Genomic DNA, 19318 nt, shown 5'->3' with positions numbered 1-19318 from the left:
AGAAGAAGAAGAAGAAGAAGAAGAAGAAGAAGAAGAAGAAGAAGAAGAAGAAGAAGAAGAAGAAGAAGAAAGCACACTGAGCCTTAAGTTCCATCACATAGCCAGTGGCACGCTGGAGGACGTAAAGTCACAGCCTTGCCCTCATAGACAACCTCTAACGAAGCAGCGTCCCCCGAGGCGCAGCCATGCAGCGTGTCCCACATAGCCTCCACGCCACCAAGAGTCTCCCACGTGAAGCCACCGTTGCAGTCACAGTGACATAAAAGCCAGCTTTCTGGAGCTCACAGCACACTGACAACAGGGCCTCCCGATCCCACAGTGTCCCACAGCCTCACTCCTGGTCTCACACAGCACCCCCATCTCCGCCCACCCGGCCCCTCAGCTGGGCTCCAGCTGCAGCAAGTCACTCCTTTTCTTCTTTTTCTTTGTTTTTCTTTCCTTCTTTTCCCTCTGAGAAACCTGGTCCCTGTCAGGAAACCCAAATCCTTCTCTGCTCAGGGCCCTGGGCCAGGCAGGAGTAGCCAGATGACAGACCAACCCCCTGCCTGGCCCCTACCCCCCTGTGACCTGCCCATTCAGAGAGGGGAACTGGACCGTGGGGGTGGGGGGGAGGAGGACAGAAGGAAAGGGGTGGAGATACGTGATCCCAGCCAGGGGAGGGGGCTGTGAGGCTAGTGCCATGGCCTGCTCTGCCCTCCACAGTCTGGGCAGGCAACAGGGCAGGCAACAGAGAGCTGACTCTGCAGCTTCACCCCCGCCCCCCCCCCCGCCAGCGCTCTTCTCCTTTGAAGCTGGGGGTAAAGGGGGGGCAGCAGCAGGAGCGGGGAGTGGAGGTTTCTCAGCGACCTCGGAATGTCCTTTCCTCCTAGAGCCGATGCCAGCTCTGGCCTGGCCCACAGGCCCCCAGAAGGCACTTCCTGTGTCCTTGGCCACCCCCACCCCACCCCCATGCAGTGCTCAGGCACCCTGGATGGACAAGGCAGTCAGTGGCGGGCAGAATGCAAGGCGGGGCCCTGTGTGTCCTCCCCTGTGAGCTGGGGAGGGGTTGCAGTGGGGTTGCAGTTGCCCACAGCGCTGCTCCACCTGCTGCCGGGGAGTTCTCCTGGTGCCTTCCTGCCCTCGGCTCTTGCTGCAGAGCTAGGCTTGGGCTCTGGCATCCCAGGTTCGTCCAGGTCTTCACACAGACTGTACATACTAGGTGTGTGCATGAAGTCACCCCAAATCATGCATGCTGTCAAGGGAAGCCTCAGTCCCCTGAGGGTCACCACCGCCACTCAATGAGCCTATAAGCTAGACCTGTTCTCCCCTTCACTGTCTCTGGCTTGTGGAGCTACCCCCTCCCATTTCCTGTCCACCTGTCAGGCAGGGGGCGGGGAGGAGCACAGAAGGAGGTGTCAGTGTCTGCAGAGCCACAGACATTCCTTGCCTGGGTCAGATCACAGAGGCTGCCTCCTTCCAGGAACTTGAGCTGCCTGTCCTCACGCCTTGCCCAGTGCCTGAAGGTGGGGCAGCTGGCCTAAATGCTCACAGCATCAAAAACCACAGATAGACAACAGCAAGTACTTCCCCAATGTAGTCCTGTAATACCTTTCTGAGATTAATTCCAGTATGGTTGCTGTGTGACCTCAGGCAAAATAGTAACCTTCTCTGTGCCTCTTCCAAGCGTGTCACGGCCTTTCTTCAGGTGGTGGTAGACTTGGCAGCTGGAGCCGGGAGCCAGTGGGGAACACACCAAGGGAACAGCCGCTTTCTTCCAACACTTTGTACACATAAATATTCACATATGGTCGTGCATGGATGACATGACCAAGCCCTCCATAGATGCTTTATGTCACCAATCACTCCGTCATGTCAGAGACATGTGTGTCACATACACTGATGCCTGCAGGTATGTTACACACATGGATGTGCTCATAACTAGTCATCTTGCACTCCTGTGTGGCTACCAGGCCTGTTTGTCTATCAATCAACAGATGGGAAGCCTGGGGAGGGTGCGGGGGTGGGGGGCAGGGGGCGGGGGCGTGCATCTCGTCTACAAACTGTGCAGGGGTCGCCCTGGCAGGTAGAGGCCACTTGGACACCTTCAGTCTCTATGGCGCTCCTTCCTTCGGAAGTAGACACAGTGTGACAAGAGACATGGACAGAGACAATTCCCTGAGACATCACATCCATGTGGTGATTGATGAGCTGAGGCCCACAGCCCTCCCCCCTGTCCCCCCCCCTCCACACAGTTCCTGCCTCCATTGAGCAGGTGTGGGGGGGGGGCGGAGATCCTCCACACAGCCTTGTTTTTCTTTAATTAAACATCTGGCTCTCTGTGGCCTGGGAAGCCTCAGACCCTCGCTGACAGCCCTCCCCCCACCTTTGGCATCTATGATAGGCTGAGAGGGGGAGTGCTGGGGCTCTGGGGCCCACCTGTCCCCAGACTAGTACAGGGGACCGGAGGCTTCAAGAGGACCCTGACCTCCCTGTCCTGTCCTCACCCCACCCAGTGCCGCCGCGGGAGCCTGTGCTCAGCTGCCGCTCCAACACTTACCCCAAGGGCTTCTACTGCAGCTGGCACCTGCCCACCCCCACCTACATCCCCAATACCTTCAATGTGACTGTGCTGTGAGTAACTGCGCTCTTGACCCGGTCCCAGCCCTGACCTTTGACCTCCCCCTCTCCTCATCATGTCCTGAGTCCAAGACCCCAGCCCAGCCTTGGGCTTGACCTTCCCCTAGCCTGCCCCAGCCTGCCCCTTGATGTTGGTAACAGTACCTGAGCCTCATTCCTTTCCAGGCATGGCTCCAAAATTATGGTCTGTGAGAAGGACCCAGCCCTCAAGAACCGCTGCCACATTCGGTACATGCACCTGTTCTCAACCATCAAGTACAAGGTCTCCATAAGTGTCAGCAACGCCTTGGGTCACAACAGTACGGCCATCACCTTTGACGAATTCACCATTGGTGCGTGTGGTCGTGGTCGTGGTGATGGTGGTGGGGAGATGCTGCATGTTCCAGGAGTGAGCGTGTCAGAGGCGTGCACGAGTGAGTCCTGCTGCGGATGCTCACACGTGAGCCTGATGCCTCCATATATACCCATGACCGTACAAGCAGCTATCCTTTACCTGCAGGGCAGACTTCCCCCATCAGCTCTTTTCATTGTCTCTTTGGCTCAGAGAACATGCAGCAGGCGGAAAAGGGAGCGAGCTGGGCCAGACTCCTGCGCAGCTGCAGGCTCCCCGCACCCCATGCTAATGGCTTCCTTACGGCCTGTGATGAATGAGGTGTCAGAACAGGAGACAGGAGAAGGACAGACACTGCCCTCTCCCCACCTCTTATCCCATCCAGACCCTCTGCCTGCCCTCGCCCTGCTCCAGACAGGCATTGCCTGCTCGTACCCCACCCCAGACAAACCCTTTATTGGTCTCGGAGACTCTCTTGCCTTCCTCTATTCTGTCTTCCCCACAAGCTTCACGGCTAGATATTCAGTCAGACCAGTGCTCTAGAGCTGAGCCCTCAGATCCCTAGCTTACCACAAGCACCCCCAAACCCAGACTCTTCTGAGGGAGCCCAGGCTCAGTTGAGAACTGGGAAACACAAAACCTGAGGGGAAGGAAGCTGGCAGAGGACGTGTGTGCTGAGGTGTAAGAGGGGTGATCTGGGTGGCAGTAGAGGTGAGCATGATCATGGTGCGGGTACCACATAGGCTTTGGGATGCTGGACACCATGAGAGTGGAGCTGTGATAGAGGCTGGCTGACAGTTAGGATGTTGCTACCAAGTGCTGGTAACTCTAACTAGGGACAGTCAGTGGTGATGGTGGGAACACAGCAGAGGTGGTAATCAGATGGTGTTCAATGTAGTTGCCAGAGCTGACAACAGAGAAGAGGGATGGTGACTGTCAATGGTTGACATCAGAGATGGCTGATCAGGGGCTGGAGTTGACGGTAAATGGTTGTTCCGGAGCACACTGATGAAGCTATGTTTCCTTAACAGTGAAGCCTGATCCTCCAGAAAACGTGGTGGCCCGGCCAGTGCCCAGCAACCCCCGTCGGTTGGAGGTGACATGGCAGACACCCTCAACTTGGCCAGACCCTGAATCCTTTCCTCTTAAGTTCTTCCTGCGCTACCGGCCTCTCATCCTAGACCAATGGCAGCATGTGAGTATCCTGCCTTGCCCAGATTCCTAGTGCCTGAGCTACACAGTACACAGAGAGAGGAAACTGTGCTCCAGGCAGGATTGGCACTAACAGGGGACCCAATGTGAGTCTGAGAGGCTCGCCGGCAGGGGGGGCGTGGGTTTGGGAAAATGGATGGGGCCAAGGGAGGCACCCTCATCAGAACAGCTTTGAGGACAGCCAGGATACTGGAGAGAAGTGCTGGGGTGGGGGTGGGGGACAGGGCTAGCAGTGTTTCCCACTCAGTACCAACCCCCCAGCTGCCAGTCCCACCCAGGCGTGGGGCTGTGCTGGATCCAGAGAACGAAATGGTCCCACTCCTCAAGGATTTACAGATGGGCCCAAGGGATTAGAACCAGACATTGGGATTGAGTTTGGTCTAGGGATTGAGTTTAGATCATGAGGGTTATTCAGGCTCCAAACAATCAATTAGGCCTAGTTTAAAGGTCAGTTTGAGGTTATAGGTCAGGTGGTGTCCTAGGCTGGGAATCAAACAGTGGACATAGGTCAGTATGGGGAGAAGCTACGGTCTGGATATTGATCAAGTTCTGATGGAAAGTCTAGGAAATGGCCGGAGGCCTGACTAGTTGTAGGCTTTCTCGTATGGAGAGCCCCCGGGCCTATAGGCTGTGGGCACTCTGGGTGGCCCTTGAGCTCTGGGCTAGGACTAGAGTTAGAAGTGTTCCGTGAGGCAAGCCAGTCTGTCTCCTGGGGGTCAGCTTGAACCCCCACCAGGCTCCAGTGCCATCTCCTTATGCCCTTCTCCTGTCTGGCCTTTAAAGTCTGTAATCTGATTCCTAGGTGCCTGTCCTGGTTGTAGGCCTGGCCCCCACAAAGGCTACTCACACTCTCACGTGTTCCTTGACAGAGTCCGGAGTCCCTCCCGCCTGGCCAGCTGCCCGAGCCTAATGCATTGCTAATAACCAGGGTCTGGTTTCACAAGCCCCCTCCCCCGCTAACGAGCTACAGGCAGCAGCTCTGCGCGATGCAGCACACACGCCTTGCAGTGGAGCTGGCACGCTGCCCACCACCACACACGGGAACACACACACACACACACACACACACACACAGCTTCCAGCAGGAATCATACTGCAATCATGCATGGGACCAACATGCCAAGGATCATACCGTGGGCAGAACTCACGTCTACTCTGGGAACATGCATGTTCTATGGTATGAGAACATGCATGTTCTACAGCATGCCGCAGGCTTCTTCCAGGTCTCACAGGCATTGGAAATGGTTAGACTTGTGGCTCTTTTCAACTTGAATTTTGCATAGAATATATTCCCTGTCCTTGGTCTTGGAGAGTAACAGGTGTGTGACTGTAAGAGGAGAGCAGAAAAAAAGATCGTTTGGATATTCAGGTGGATATAAGGTGGTATGTCAGAGACTGTCTCAGCATGGACAAGGCTAAAGCAGGAACTGGAGCCCAGTATGGGAATCCGGTGTCACCTGCTCTTTTCCTAAGTCACCCAGAAGGCTTGAGGGCAGTGTCTGACATTTGCGGCTGACTTGGGAGACAGCTTCCAGGCCAGTGGTCAGCAGTAACAGCTCCTGTTAATTGAAGGGTCCTTCTCCTAAGGATCGGTGACAACCTAGCCAGAAGGGGCCAGGCCTAAGATTGTCACTATCCAGAGATCACTGGCAAGAAGATCCAGTCCACCATTGAGGTGGCAGCTTGGTCTATGCCCCTTGGCTCTTCTCTTTGTCTTTGGGAATAGACATGTGGAAATCTGTAGGCCAAGAAAGAGAGAGGGGAGCTGACTGGTCAGAGGGAATCTTTATAGACAAAATAGACTGGGGTACAGATTGGGACTGGCTCACCCCCCACCATGACAGGAAGGCTTTTGGTGGCCACTCATCTTCCAGGGCTGGGGGTAGGATTGGCTTGGGCAGGGTCTGGGCTCAAGTGTATTTCATCATGACCCTGACCTTAACTAGGGTCTCCAGCATCAGGACCACAGACTCAGAATTAGGAGGGCTTCCTGCACACACACACACACACACACACACACACACACACACACACACACACAGGCATGCATGCATGTGTATAACAGACTAGCAGGTCAGGTGGCCTAGACCTTATATTTCTGGGGAGAAGATTGGAACAGGAACCAAAAGGGCCCTAAAGCCAGACATGGCCCAAAGCAGCCCCCTCCTTCGCCCTCACCGGCTGCCCCTGTTTACGAGGCGGCTTAATGAGGCAGCGGGTGCCGCTGAGATGAACCAGAGCCCAGCCTGGGCTTGGGAGGGGCGCCGGACAGGCAGGCCGCCCTGGAGACTGGGGGGAAGACCAGCAGGATGAGGCCAGCAAGCGGGGGTGGTATAGTGATGCCATGCCTCAGGAAGAAAGAGAGCATCAATCCTGTCACCCTAGGGGCTGTGCCCACCCCTTCCCACTTCTAACACTTCCTGGGAGAGGCCCTGCTGGGGCTGGGTGGGGGGGTACACTGGCTCTGGGCTGAAACCCACATGCCGGTAGTGTTGGCTGAAGTCTGGTTGGTCTTATCCTAGTGGCTTAGGCCTCATTCTAAGCCTAAGGCAGGTACTGTCATTAACACTTAGTTATAGAGAGGCAGTGCAGCTTGGCCTCTGAGTTAGGGAGAGATGGAGGCAAGCTTTTATTTAAGCATCTTCTCTCCAGCAGGCGTTGGTGCTTGTGACCTTTTACTTAATGGCTCACTGAGAGGAGGTAGCCCACCCCGACACTGCTGCCCAGTAGTCTCCCCCTTGGCATCACAGCTACTGAGCAAAGTCCTTCTGGAGGCAGTCTAGCCTCCCTCATGCCTGGATCTAGAGGCCCCTCCCCTAGATCTAGGTCCTGATGGCTTTACTCTCCCACAGAGACTGAAGGACATTCACCATGGCCCACTCCCCGAAGCCAGGCCCTCACTCCCTCCAGGGATATATTCGTGTCCCTCTCCCCAGATGTGTCTTGCTTCCCTTGTGGGGTCGGGGGCTCACATCGACCCCGTCCCGTGCCTGGGCCCGCAGGTGGAGCTCTCGGATGGCACAGCGCACACCATCACAGATGCCTACGCAGGGAAGGAATACATCATCCAGGTGGCAGCCAAGGACAATGAGATTGGGACATGGAGTGACTGGAGCGTGGCTGCTCACGCCACACCCTGGACTGAGGAACCTCGCCATCTCACTACGGAAGCCCAGGCCCCCGGTGAGCCTGCCTGTCCCCAGCCCCGCCCCGCCCCACTCCGCCCGGCCCCGCCCCGCCCTGTGCTTTATGCCCTCCAGCTCCTCCTGGGAGCAGAGCCTCTGCCACACACCCTCTCTGGCTGTGACAGACATACCCATCTGCCCAATGCCTGTGTTCCTAGTGCTTGTTTTCTACATGTCCTTGGTAGGGATTTCTGGGTGCGGTAGTCACCTATGAGCGGGATGGGAGAGGCAACCCTAATCTCATCAGGAAACCGCAACAATGTAACCTCATGAAACCCCAGATCTGGGTGGGACCCAGCCCTGGCTCTGCCCTGAGTTTCCCCCATGCTCCCCAGAGACCACGACCAGCACCACCAGCTCATTGGCACCCCCACCCACCACGAAGATCTGTGACCCTGGGGAGCTTGGCAGCGGCGGAGGACCCTCCATACCCTTCTTAACCAGTGTCCCTGTTACTCTGGTCCTGGCTGCCGCTGCTGCCACAGCCAACAATCTCCTGATCTGGTAGGTGGGGTGAAGCTGGGCAGCCATGGGCAAGGAGGGCCTTAGAGATTTCCACCTGAGCTGCTTCGGCCCTCACAGTCCCCTGCCTGTCTCCCCAGAGCCCTGCATCCCACGAGGACATGCCAGAGCGCCTGCGGAGGAGCAGGAGGCCGGAGCTGAGCCTGCAGACCCCCGGTTTCTATTTTGCACACGGGCAGGAGGACCTTTTGCATTCTCTTCAGACACAATTTGTAGAGACCCCGGCAGGCCCGGGCCTGCCATCCGTCCCCCCCAGCCTCATCTCACCAAGCCGGCCCTCCTTTCCATCCAGAGAGGAGGACCATGCAGCTAACCCACCCACCAAAGACCCCTCTCATCTTTGCCCCCTCGGGCTGGACCCTCCAACGCCAGCGACTCCCAGGAGCCCTTGGGGGACCTGAGGGGAGCCCCCACCCCACATCCACAGTTTTCTCCTCCTGCCCCAGCCTCCTGTCTGTCCCAGGGTCTCTGTTGCCACCATCAGATTATAAGCTCCTGACACTGGGGGGGCCCAGCCATCCCCCTCCCCCCAGTGCCCACACTTTTCAGTCCTTCCACCTTTGCCCCTGTTTTGTACGATCCTCCATTGGCCCTTTCCTATCCCCAGTATTTAATGTCCTGTCAGTCCCTTCTAGTCTGACTCAATGGTAACTTGCTGTATTTGAATTTTTTATAGATGTATATACATGGGAGGGAGGGGTAGGGAGTTCTCATTAAACGTCACCATTTCATGAGACCTTGGAGCAGAACCATTTTGGAAGGGAACCATTCATCTGAGGACTCCTGCCCTGAAGGCATGGAAGGAGAGAGAAACCATGTTGGGGAGCATGGAGAGGTTCAGTTTCTAGGCCATCGTCATTAGGGATAATTCACTCAACTTCTTAAGGGTTTGGGCTCCTCTGGAGTATGTAGCCAAGGACAAACTTGTGGGAAACGAGTCCAGATGCAGGGTGGACCCACATGGGGGTATTCAGCCATTTGTAGAGGCTGTGTTTGTAGGTTCCGGCTGGACTGGAGGCTGGTTTTGAGTGCCCGGGCAGAAGGCAGAGTCCCAAGGCATCAGCAGGTCCGGATTAGCACTCAGCCAGGCCACAGAGATTCAGAGCACAGTGCCCTGGGCCTGGCCAAGCATGGCAGCCTGAAGGCTGAGGCTCCTTAGAACATGGATAGGGGTTGGACTTGGGCTTCAGAACTGAGATTATATACAAGGTTAAGCATCAAATTTTGATCATATATGTAGTACTCAAGGTAGAGGGTCTGGGCTTTGTTCTAGCTCCATATTCTTCCAGTCCCTAAACTGGGGTCTAAGTTCTGACTTCTGGCTGCCCCGTACCTGTTCAGGATCCAATCGTAACCAGATGTGGTGGCACTTGCATTAATCCCAGTACCTGGGAGGCAGAGGCAGGAAGATCTGTGTGAGTTTGAGGCCAGCCTGGTCTCATAGTGAGTTCCAGGACAGCCAGGACTATGTAGAGAGACCCAGGTTTAAGGTCCAGTTTCTCTCACAGAAGTCACTGTAATAAAGCTCCTTTACTGAAAATGTCCAGAGCTGGAGTCAGGTCAACAGACTTCTGGTGTATAATGGGAAGAGGCCAGAGCCCTAACCTGGGTGGCATGCTTCAAGTGAGGTGTGGTCAAAGTCACACACACCAGTGTCTAGGCCACTCGCCCCATAGCAGGTGCTGGATGCCACCAAGAATCCCCCTGATGTCACCACAATGCCACCCTTCTCAGACCAGGTACTTTTCAGTAGCCTTGGCAGGCCCGCATGGAACTGTGTCCCAGGAGGGAGATCACAGCACCGGGAGCACATGCTAACATCTGCTAGGCATGACACAGACTAAGTCCCCAGCAAGGGTCTGAGGAGCGGAGATTGCCTGTTGTCCCTCAGGCTGGAGGAGAGACAATGTTCAATGTTGGACAGAAAAGGCCTGACACAGAGCAACCTGTAACCTGTTTGTTTGTTTGTTTGTTTGTTTGTTTTCAAGATAGGGCCTCACTATGCATCTCTGGCTACCCTGGAACTCACTGTGTAGCTCAGGGTGGCCTCAAACTCCCAGAGATTCGCTTATCTCTGCCTCCTAAGTGCCAGGATTAAAGGCATGTGCCACTGTGCCTGCCTAACCTGTGGCTTTTCAAACGATGGGAACCTGTGGCTCCTTGGACACAGAAAGAGACTCCCAGAATGGACATTCCCGAGAAGTAGCTGTGGACCTGCACCTGCACTCTAAACACCCCTTCCCTGCCCCCATGTTCTGCCTGTTGCTTTAGGGCCAATGAGGTGTGGCTCAGGCTAGGTCCAGCAAGGTTATAGAAAGATCAGGGGTTACCAACTCTCTTGCCAAGAATATTATATCCCTGCAATAGAACCTTACCCCTTGTCTATCTTAAAGGTGGGTGGGCCGAAGTTAGAGGGTGTCTAGCCTGTGTTGCCTTTCTGACTTGAGAGCCTTGGTCAGTCCTGACCCACCCACCGCCCACCCAAGGCTTGGGCATCAGCAATCTGGCCTCCATTAGCAACATGGGAAAGCAATTATGTTGGGCCTGGGAAGGAGGGGGGCAGAAAGAGGAAGGGGGGCCTGCTCAAGCCTGGGAGGCTGATGGAGGGAAGAACTGGGGTATCTCCCTGCCCCCAACTTCAAGGGATCACCCTTGTCCTAAGCCCTTCTGGTCAGTGTCATTGACTCTGAGAGTGGTTGTCCCTCTTTGCAAGTCCTCTCCCCTTAACCTCATAGACTATTCACTTCCGAGGGTTTTGACTACCGGCAGCCACTGCCTCCTGTGAGTACCGTCTCTCTGCAACCCTTTGCAAGGTGGTTCTGGGAAGCCTGAGATGAGTATAAGCTTCATTTCGTGGAGCTAAAACAGAACTCAGAGAATCAGAGCGCTTCTGAGGGGCCCGGGTCCTCGGCCTATGTAGCAGCGGCCCAGCCTTTCAGACATTAGTTCTATTTGCTCCCCAAGGTGCCCTGGGAATGGGACACCGCTCTATGTCTGGATCAGTCTATACTTGGCTACAGGACCTCTCCTCCCATGGTGGCTCTGTTGTATGCTTAGAACTCTAAACTCCTGCACCCCTCTCCTCTCTGACCCTATTCCTGTCTCTATATTTGTCTCTTTCCTATTCCTGTCTCTAAATAAGTACTCTTTGTCCTGGTCCCAGTTTCCCTTTTTTTCAAACTTATTTTGTTTTAATGCACACACACACACACACACACACACACACACACAGGGCTGTCTGTGGAGTCAGAACCCTTGGAACTGGAGTTGTGAGCTGCCTGATGTGGGTTCTGGGATTTGAACTCAGGTCCTCTGAAAGAGCAGTGCATACTCTTAACCACTGAGCCATCTCTCAGCCTCTGGTTCCAGTCTTGGCATCTCTGTATGTCTGTCTCATCTCTACCTCTCTCCTCCTCTACCTTTTGTCTCTTCTTGGTGTTCTTTTCCCTCTTTGTCTCTTGCCCTCTAACTCCTTCCCTTTCCTAGCATTTACCCCCCCCTTTCTCTCCTTCCCTCCCTCCCCCCCTTTCTCCTTAACTCCCTCTGTATTTCCATCTGCCTCTGTCTCTAAGTATTTCGTCCCTGTCTCTGTGTCTATGTGCCTTTCTCCCTGTCCAGCACAGCCTTGGTCCCTCTTCCCAGACTCAACCCCTCCTCTTTTGCCCCACTCTGAGTTCCTACCCCCACATTCAGACCCAGTCTGTGGCCTTTGCTCCTCTCCGGCCCAAGCCAGGGTCTGTCTGTTCTAGATTCTGCTGCCCCCTCTCGGCCACGTGCCTGCGCTTCATTTCTTTTCTGAGGCCAATGGCTATCAACATAAGAATCCTGTCTCTGCATCCCAGCAGCTAGGCTGGGCCTAGGTAACTATTTGGCAACATTCCTGGGCAGCCCCCAACCTGAGAGCTTCCAACAGTAGAGTGTTTACTATCTGTGTAGGATAAGATTCGAGATTCACTGGGATAGAACAGTGAATCCTGGTGCTGCCCTGAAGCCCTGTATATCCTTAGGCCTGCATGCCCACATATTCACAGCCAAGGGCGTCTAACCCTTAGAAGGCTCCACCTCTCTGACAGGGCTAGAGCCCTGTAGAAAGGAAGGATTGGGGTATAACTCCCTCCACTTTCACCTCTCCTGCGAGATGGAATAAGAGGTCTGAGCAGAGCAGCAGGAGAGACCTTATCTGGTAATGACACTGAGCGGGAGGGGGAACTGCCGCTGAACAGTGTGGCATGCTTGAGTAACGGGATCTGTTTGAAGGGAGGCTGGTCTGCACATGCCTTCCAGAAGGCGGCTTGGTGATTCCTGACTGAGGAGACCGATCTGAAGACATCCTGTATCGGAGGAATGAGATCTACAATTGGGCCTAGTTTGCCTGGGACTTTCCCAGTTTAGTACTAAATATTTCAAACCTTGGAAAATCCATTCCAGGCAAAATTAGCCACTCTATCTGCAACAGTTTAGCTGCCCACAACAGTCTTAGTGGATAAAATGGTCTGGGGGATATCTTAAGGGTCCTAACCTGATAAATTACTTTGAAAGAGATGCTGTTTTAGGCCAGAATCTTTGACTGAATAACAGGCCAAGGAGGGAGACAGAACACTTCCAGGACAGCGGCTTGGGGGAGTGGCCACCAGGGGGCAGAGCAGGTTCTCAGGAGACTCAGGCAATGGCCCCAGAGAGAAGGTGGGCTGTTTGGGACTGTGTGCAAAGGGCATAGGCACAGCAGCAAATGCTACTGTGGCACTGTGTGCAGCCACACAGTGTTCAGTGTGAGGTGATGGTGTACGGCGTACATTTGTGTGGTCTGTTTGTAGCTTGCCTCGTGTGGCCATAGATGAGGCCTTTGCTGTAGCCATAGAAAGACAACAGGAACACCAAAGGAATCTAGAGGAATCTCTTAAATAACAACAATTCCCTTCCCAAAAGTAGCACAAGATTTGAGTTTCCTCTCACAAAAGCAGCACTCAGAAACAATGAACTGACGAACGAGAATCCATACTAACGGTCCCTTGCTGTTAAGTGCATAGGCACAGAGAAGGTCAGAGCATGGCGGTCAGGGGACGGTTTAGAAGCCCCATGTCCCTCTTTGACACTTTAACAGAGGCTAGAAGAACATGGTATATCTTCCATGGTGTGGACCGCCATTTCAGGAGCTTAAACTAAAGCCATAAGATGTCAGCATGCTCTCCCTTCAGTTGGAGCAGATGTCTAATAGGATCCTGGAAGGACAAGTACCCAAGCATTAGCAAGGTTAACTGGAAGCCTCGGCCAGGCCACCCTGAGGTGGTATGGCAGACCAGGTGCCAACAGCTGTTTTCCAGGAGAGGATAAATTGGCTGGGGCAAGAGGAGAAAGCACAGGCCTGTTAAGCAGAAGCCATGGCAGGTAGCCGTAAAGAGAAAAAGAAACGTACATACAGCCTTTGGGCACAAAGACCACAGGCAGGAAGGAAAGAGAGAGCCAAAAGCTTGAGGGAGGGAGGGGAGAAAGGGAGCCTGGAACAGAACCTGCACACGCTCATACCAACCTAGGAGGAGATAGAACCAAAGGAAAAAACACAGATTCCCCACAAGTTCTTCCTGTCTTAGGTCTTATTAATAGTTTAAAATGGATAGGACAAAGGACCCAAGGACAAGATGCTAAAACACAATGAGGTGAGCAGGGAGAGAACAGAGAGTATACAGGACCAAAACAATAAGGTCACAGATGTAGCAAATAAGCCAGAAACAGCAGCACGCACAAAGCACATGGCGCAAAAGTGATGTGGAGGTAAGGCTGGGGGTGTGAGAGTCAGCTGGCAGGAAGAGGTGAGGCCAGAAAAGCACCAAGCAGGTAAGAGACTGGAAACCCCAGGAGCAAAGTGGCGAGCTTGCAAAGGTATGGCAGGCTTGCAACGGTGGTAAGTGGTGTCTCGGAGGCCTCGGGGTGACCACAAAGGATGGGTTACTCGAAAGTCTGGAGGGTGGGGTTGAGAACTCGTGGACCTTTCTAGAAAAATAAAAACCCTGAAAACTCAGGGCCAGGGATGTGGCTCAGTTGGTGAAGTGTTTGCCAAGCATGGGTGAGGCCCAAGGTTCAGTCCCCAGCATTGCTTAAACCAAGCCTGCAGTCCCAGCCCTCAGGAGGGTCTGGAGGTCAAGACCGTCCTTGGCTATACAGCGAGTCCGAGGCCAGTCTGGGATACATGAAACCTTGTGGGTTTTGTTTTTGTTTTTTAAAGACAAAATCCAGTCAGCCAAGAAATTAATCAGAACCACAACTGAGGGAAGGAAGAGCTATAGGAAAGGGCTGGCGGCGACGTTAATTCCATTTAGGTTAAGATTAAACTGTGGGAATTTTAGTTGCAGAACAAAATGTAAATATTATAAATCTTGATAAAATAAAAACAACATTGGCACTGTAATCTGGAGCAGAGAGGAGGGTGGAGGGACAAGGACACTAATCACATTTTCTTTCATAGTGCAGAGTCAATTAATAGTGTATAAAACTGAAACATGACGGCAAAATTCCTACTCCAGCTTCTTAATCGAAAGCATTTTTCTAAATTCAAGAGAGGTCTTTTAAGAATGACTGCTTTTGGAAGTGAAGAAATAATTCAACCTGAGTTCATTTATTGCATTTTTTTTTTTTTACTTATTTCTTTTCCTGGCTAAATCCAAGTAAAAGTACAGTTTCTACTTTTGGTTTAAAAAAATGTCTGACATAGCATGTGCAGTTAGTTACAACTATATAGACCAGCTCCAGCAGCTCCGCACGGTCCTGTGTCCCCGGTGCTTCTGTTTGTGGATATGCTGCCAAAGGCGACACCAACCACTTCTGGGTGCTGCTCACACTGCCTTGCAATTTTGAAATAAAATCACCTACAATTTTAATAACAACATTTTTGTTTGGTTTGGTTTGGTTTGGTTTGGTTTTTTTGAGACAGGGTTTCTCTGTGTAGCCCTGGCTGTCCTGGAACTCACTCTGTAGATCAGGCTGGCCTCGAACTCAGAAATCCGCCTGCCTCTGCCTCCCAAGTGCTGGGATTAAAGGTGTGCACCACCACTGCCCAGCATAACATTATTTTTTGATATATTTAAAAGTATCTACCTAAGGCCAGAAATGGTGGTATATGCCTTGATTTACTTTAGATTGATTGACTGATTTATTGATTGATTTATTATGTATATGGTATTCTACTTGCATGTATGCCTGCAAGGGGAGAAGAGGGTAACAGAACACATTACAGATGGTTGTGAGCCACCATGTGGTTGCTGGGAATTGAACTCAGGACCTCTGGAAGAGCAGTCAGTGCTCTTAACCTCTGAGCCATCTCTGCAGCTTGGGATATCCTTTTAATCCTAGAAATCAGGAAGCAGAGGCAGATGGATTTCTGTGAATTCAAGGCTAGACTGATCTACAACACCAGATTCAAGCCATCTAGTGCTACATAGTAAACCCTATCACAGCAAGAGAGAGAGAGAGAGAGAGAGAGAGAGAGAGAGAAGATAACTTCAGAGTCCCAGGCTTAAATGCTCATTAGAGGGCATCTTGAAGATTGTGGAATCATATGCCACCTCCTGTGGTAGGCTGAACAATGGTAAGTGTCCATGTCTGATGTCTCAGAACTGTGAACATCGTCTAGGGTATGTAAAGAACTTTGGAGGATTAAGACAAGGATTTTGAGGTGGGAAGACCGTTCTGATTATCCAGATGGGCCTGAGAATCCCAAGGGGTCTGAATGAAAGGAGCAAGGGGGAGGAGCTTGGAGAAGGTGCTGGGATGATGGAAGCCAACCAAGGCTGGAGGGGCAGACTCTGGACTCCCGGGTGTCAGGCCTGGAAGCAAGTGCCTTTACCCTCTGAGCCATCTCAGAGCCTCATAGACTTGGTTTTCATAAAACGGAAAAACTTGATTTTGCACACCTGAGCACACACAACATTAAGCTCAGTGTTAGTGGAAAAACACTAGTGGGACAAACATTGAGACGATGAAAAGGTAGAAGGCATCCCCTGCCTGCGAAGGGCATGGCATGAGGACAGACGGACAGAAGACAGTCCTCCGTGCTGCATGCCGGACCGGGTTGGAGTTGGGGCTGCAGAAGATGGAGGCCACGTGCCTTACGCTTTGAAAGTCAACCTGAGGGTCTGAACCTTTGGCTGAGAGTTTCAGGGTCTCGGGGCTGGAGACAGGTTGGCACTGAGCATAAGAACACAGGGAAGGAGAACAAGGTGGCCATCACGTGGCTGGGAACGATGAGAAATCCTGGGAGAAGCTGGCCTGTAAAGTCACGTGCAGTTTTGGACTGGGGGCATAGCTCAGTGGGTGGAAGGCTTGCCTAGCATGCACAGAGCCCTGGGGCTGGCAGAATATGCCTTTAATCCCAGCACTTGGGAGGCACAGGCAGGCAGATTTCTGAGTTCAAGGTCAGCCTGGTCTACAGAGTGAGTTCCAGGACAGCCAGGGCTATACAGAGAAACCCTGTCTCTAAAAACCAAAAAATAAAAAAATAAAAAATTGCCGTCATGAGAAGACAGGATTGGGCAAGCTGATAATAGCTACAGTTTGGACATGCTGTCACTTGCTATGGTCACCCAACTGGTGTAGGACAGACAGGTTGAAATTTAGGCATTTCAAATATGAGGTGCTAAAGGTACCTCCTGAAGAGTCTAATCAGCAGGTAAGACAATGACTAAGTCAAGTGTGGTGCTATACGCTTGTAATCCCAGAACTAGGGAGTCTGAGGCAGGAGGATGGTGAGTTCAAGGCCAACCAGAGCTACCTAACCAAGACTGTGTTTCAAACAAACAATGGCTTTAAAGTCAGAATATCAGCTTCTGCTGACCTGGAGGCAAGTGTATTAACCTCTCTAATACTAAGTCTCCTTAGAAAAACAGTGTAACAAACAATATCATATCGTCTGTTGTGAGGGTTTAATAAGGTAATACATAACGAATTTGGCACCACATCTACCGTACGGAAACATTGTAAATCTCAGGTCTTAGTAACAATAGTAACAACAGCAGCAACAGTGAGCAGCATCTGGGACTTAGGGAGTGAGAGCTGGGTTAGTGGTAAAGCACTGTCAAAACAAAACAAACAAACAAGCAAAACAAAAAAATGCAAAAAAAAATGGGCACTGAAGCTATGCAGAAAAGCTTGCCACAGACAGGAGAAGGGGTGGGGGGGGGAGGGAATGGGAAAATGAGGGTAGGGACAGAGAGCAGTGTCCATGAAGGAGAGGAGCTAAGGATGAGGGCCAGAAAGGTGGCGAGGCCAGCCAAGCTAGAGTCAGGGCAAAGCAGTAGATTTAGGTTCTTTATAAAGACCCTATCACTTGTTGCTATGGGGTCTTGGGAAAACTCCTTAGTTGCCTGGAGCCTTGGTTTCCTTATCTGTTCCTTCCACCTGTCTCGCACTGAGGAGAATATCTCCAAGGGATGGAAACTGCCAACAGAATACAGGTGCCTCATAAACACCCTGTTTTAGTAGGAAGGATAAATGTTCTCAGAGAAGGCGCCTGCCTGGAAGACAGGAACGGACAGTTTCAAAAAAGGTATATTCAGCTTCGATGCTGCCAAATAGTCAACAAGATAAGAATTGAAAATGATCACTGGAAATGACACAGAGATGACAGTGACTTTGCTGAGCCAGCCTCAGGGGGATGGTGAGAGGAGAAGGCTGAGGTGGGATTGGGGGCTGGCCCTGGCGAGCGCTGGGCATGGGAAAGCAGGTGACAGCATCACAGAGAGGGCCAGTGAGCTGGGCAGGGCTGAAGAGCAGGGCAGTAATAGGGTTTGGAGGAGGGAAGCCAGAGCACATAGCAAACTTGCCTGTTTCAGAATGAAGTGGCTCCATCCTACCCTGCCCCTACAAGGGAAGGACTGGCTCTGGCCTTGGGACTCTTTGTTCTCCACACAAAGATCCTCTGTCTGGGTACAATCCCAGGCCCTAGGTGCTCTCAGGGCAGCAACTTGGGTCATTCAACCGAGGCCAGGCACCTCCTCTCTCTGCCCTACTTTCTATTGTGACTTGGGAAAAATGGAAATGGCTGCTGTCTTCTGCCCCAGCTTCAACTTCTGACCTTGATCCTGCATGCCTGGATCTGCACAACCCGAGATAGGTGAATGATAGTATAAACGGCTACTGAGTATTTCCTTTCTCTTGGCTCCTTCCAGCCAGTGTTTAGCCACATAAGAAAAAAAATTAAAATATCACTTAAGAGTTATACGTATTGATAGACTGGTTGATTGTGGGTTAACAGCTTATCAGGACAAATCAAGTTGCTAATGAGGGACTGACTGAGCTGGTGGACAGAGGGACAGTGGGTATCTCCTAATCCCAGCTGGAAACAGGCCAGTGAGAGGGTTGAGTGGGTTAAGACACTTGCCCTCAAGTCTGATGATCTAAGTTTGATGCCCAGAACCTCAGGCTGAAGGAGAGAACCAACTCCCCCAAGTTATACATGTGTGTACGCTCTCTCTCTCCCTCCCTCCCTCCCTCTCTCTCTCTCTCTCTCTCTCTCTCTCTCTCTCTCTCACACACACACACACACTAAAAACATACATATGTACAAACATTCGTGCATAGTACGTACATACATACACATATACGTACATAAAAACACAGTGCTCCAGTGTGAGGATCTGGGAGTCTTTTTTTAGGTGCTAGCAATGCAGTCACTTAAGTACAGTCTGTTGTCTCATCTCAGACCTTGGGCCAGATATTAGCTGAAGCATTTGAAGATACGATGATAAAAAGGGTCCAGCATGGGTGGTCTGCAAGTGGCTAAGGGGGACGTAGATACTTTGAATTTGGAGAAGGCCGTTTGTTGTAGTCTTGACCTCAGATTGCTAGGAGTTAGACAATTATGTTTCCTTGCTGAGCTGCAGATGCTGTTATTTGCTTGTCTCTAATTACGACACTGCGTTACCAGCAATCAGGCCTGGGATACGCTGAGCCACCGGAGCACTGCGAACCCTTACTTGATGTCCCTAGACTGATGGCCAAATGGCATGGCACCTCTTTGTAAAGCCGTTGGTTAGAATGGGATAAAGCGAGTACATTATTCCGGGACACTATAAAAAGAACCATTGTTTACTTTTCCTGTAAGCCCAAAGACATGGAGAGGGTTTGAGAGAAACCACTTAGAAGCCTGAGACTTCTTGGGTCTTCTTGGGTCTTCTTGGTAGTTCAGGGCATGTGGCACCACGTATTTCTTGTGTTTCTGTAGAGTTCAGGAGTAGAGATACGTTGTGTTAATGACTGTCTTCCTTTAGACAGCTTTTCTATCTGGAAAAAATTTTAAATCCTACCTTTAGAAATAAAAATTAAGCTGGGCATGGTGGCGCACGCCTTTAATCCTAGCACTTGGGAGGTGGATTTCTGAGTTCGAGGCCAGCATGGTCTACAAAGTGAGTTCCAGGGCAGCCAGGGCTATACAGAGAAACCCTGTCTCGAAAAACCAAAAAAA

At 52.0% G+C, this 19318-nt stretch overlaps 1 protein-coding gene across 7 annotated transcripts in view; it reads left to right on the top strand.

Moving 5' to 3' along the window:
• Cntfr (ciliary neurotrophic factor receptor) overlaps positions 1-8602 on the top strand; it is a 38024-nt gene extending 29422 nt beyond the window's left edge. For 5 of the 7 annotated variants that reach the window (XM_029475832.1, XM_021160395.2, XM_029475831.1 and 2 more), the window contains exons 5-10: positions 2493-2610; positions 2782-2948; positions 3979-4142; positions 7162-7342; positions 7680-7848; positions 7947-8602. In XM_029475832.1, coding sequence (XP_029331692.1) covers positions 2493-2610; positions 2782-2948; positions 3979-4142; positions 7162-7342; positions 7680-7848; position 7947 — 800 coding nt within the window. In that variant the 3' untranslated portion in view covers positions 7948-8602. Of the gene's footprint in view, positions 1-2492; positions 2611-2781; positions 2949-3978; positions 4143-7161; positions 7343-7679; positions 7849-7946 lie in introns of those variants that run through there. The other 2 variants (XM_029475833.1, XM_029475834.1) reach the window with 2 other exon arrangements.
• The last annotated feature ends 10716 nt before the right edge of the window (positions 8603-19318 follow it).

Source organism: Mus caroli, chromosome 4 (assembly GCF_900094665.2).
Source record: "Mus caroli chromosome 4, CAROLI_EIJ_v1.1, whole genome shotgun sequence".
NCBI lineage: Eukaryota > Metazoa > Chordata > Mammalia > Rodentia > Muridae > Mus > Mus caroli.
Note: the sequence above shows the minus strand (reverse complement) of the source record. Positions and strands in the feature narration are given on the sequence as shown.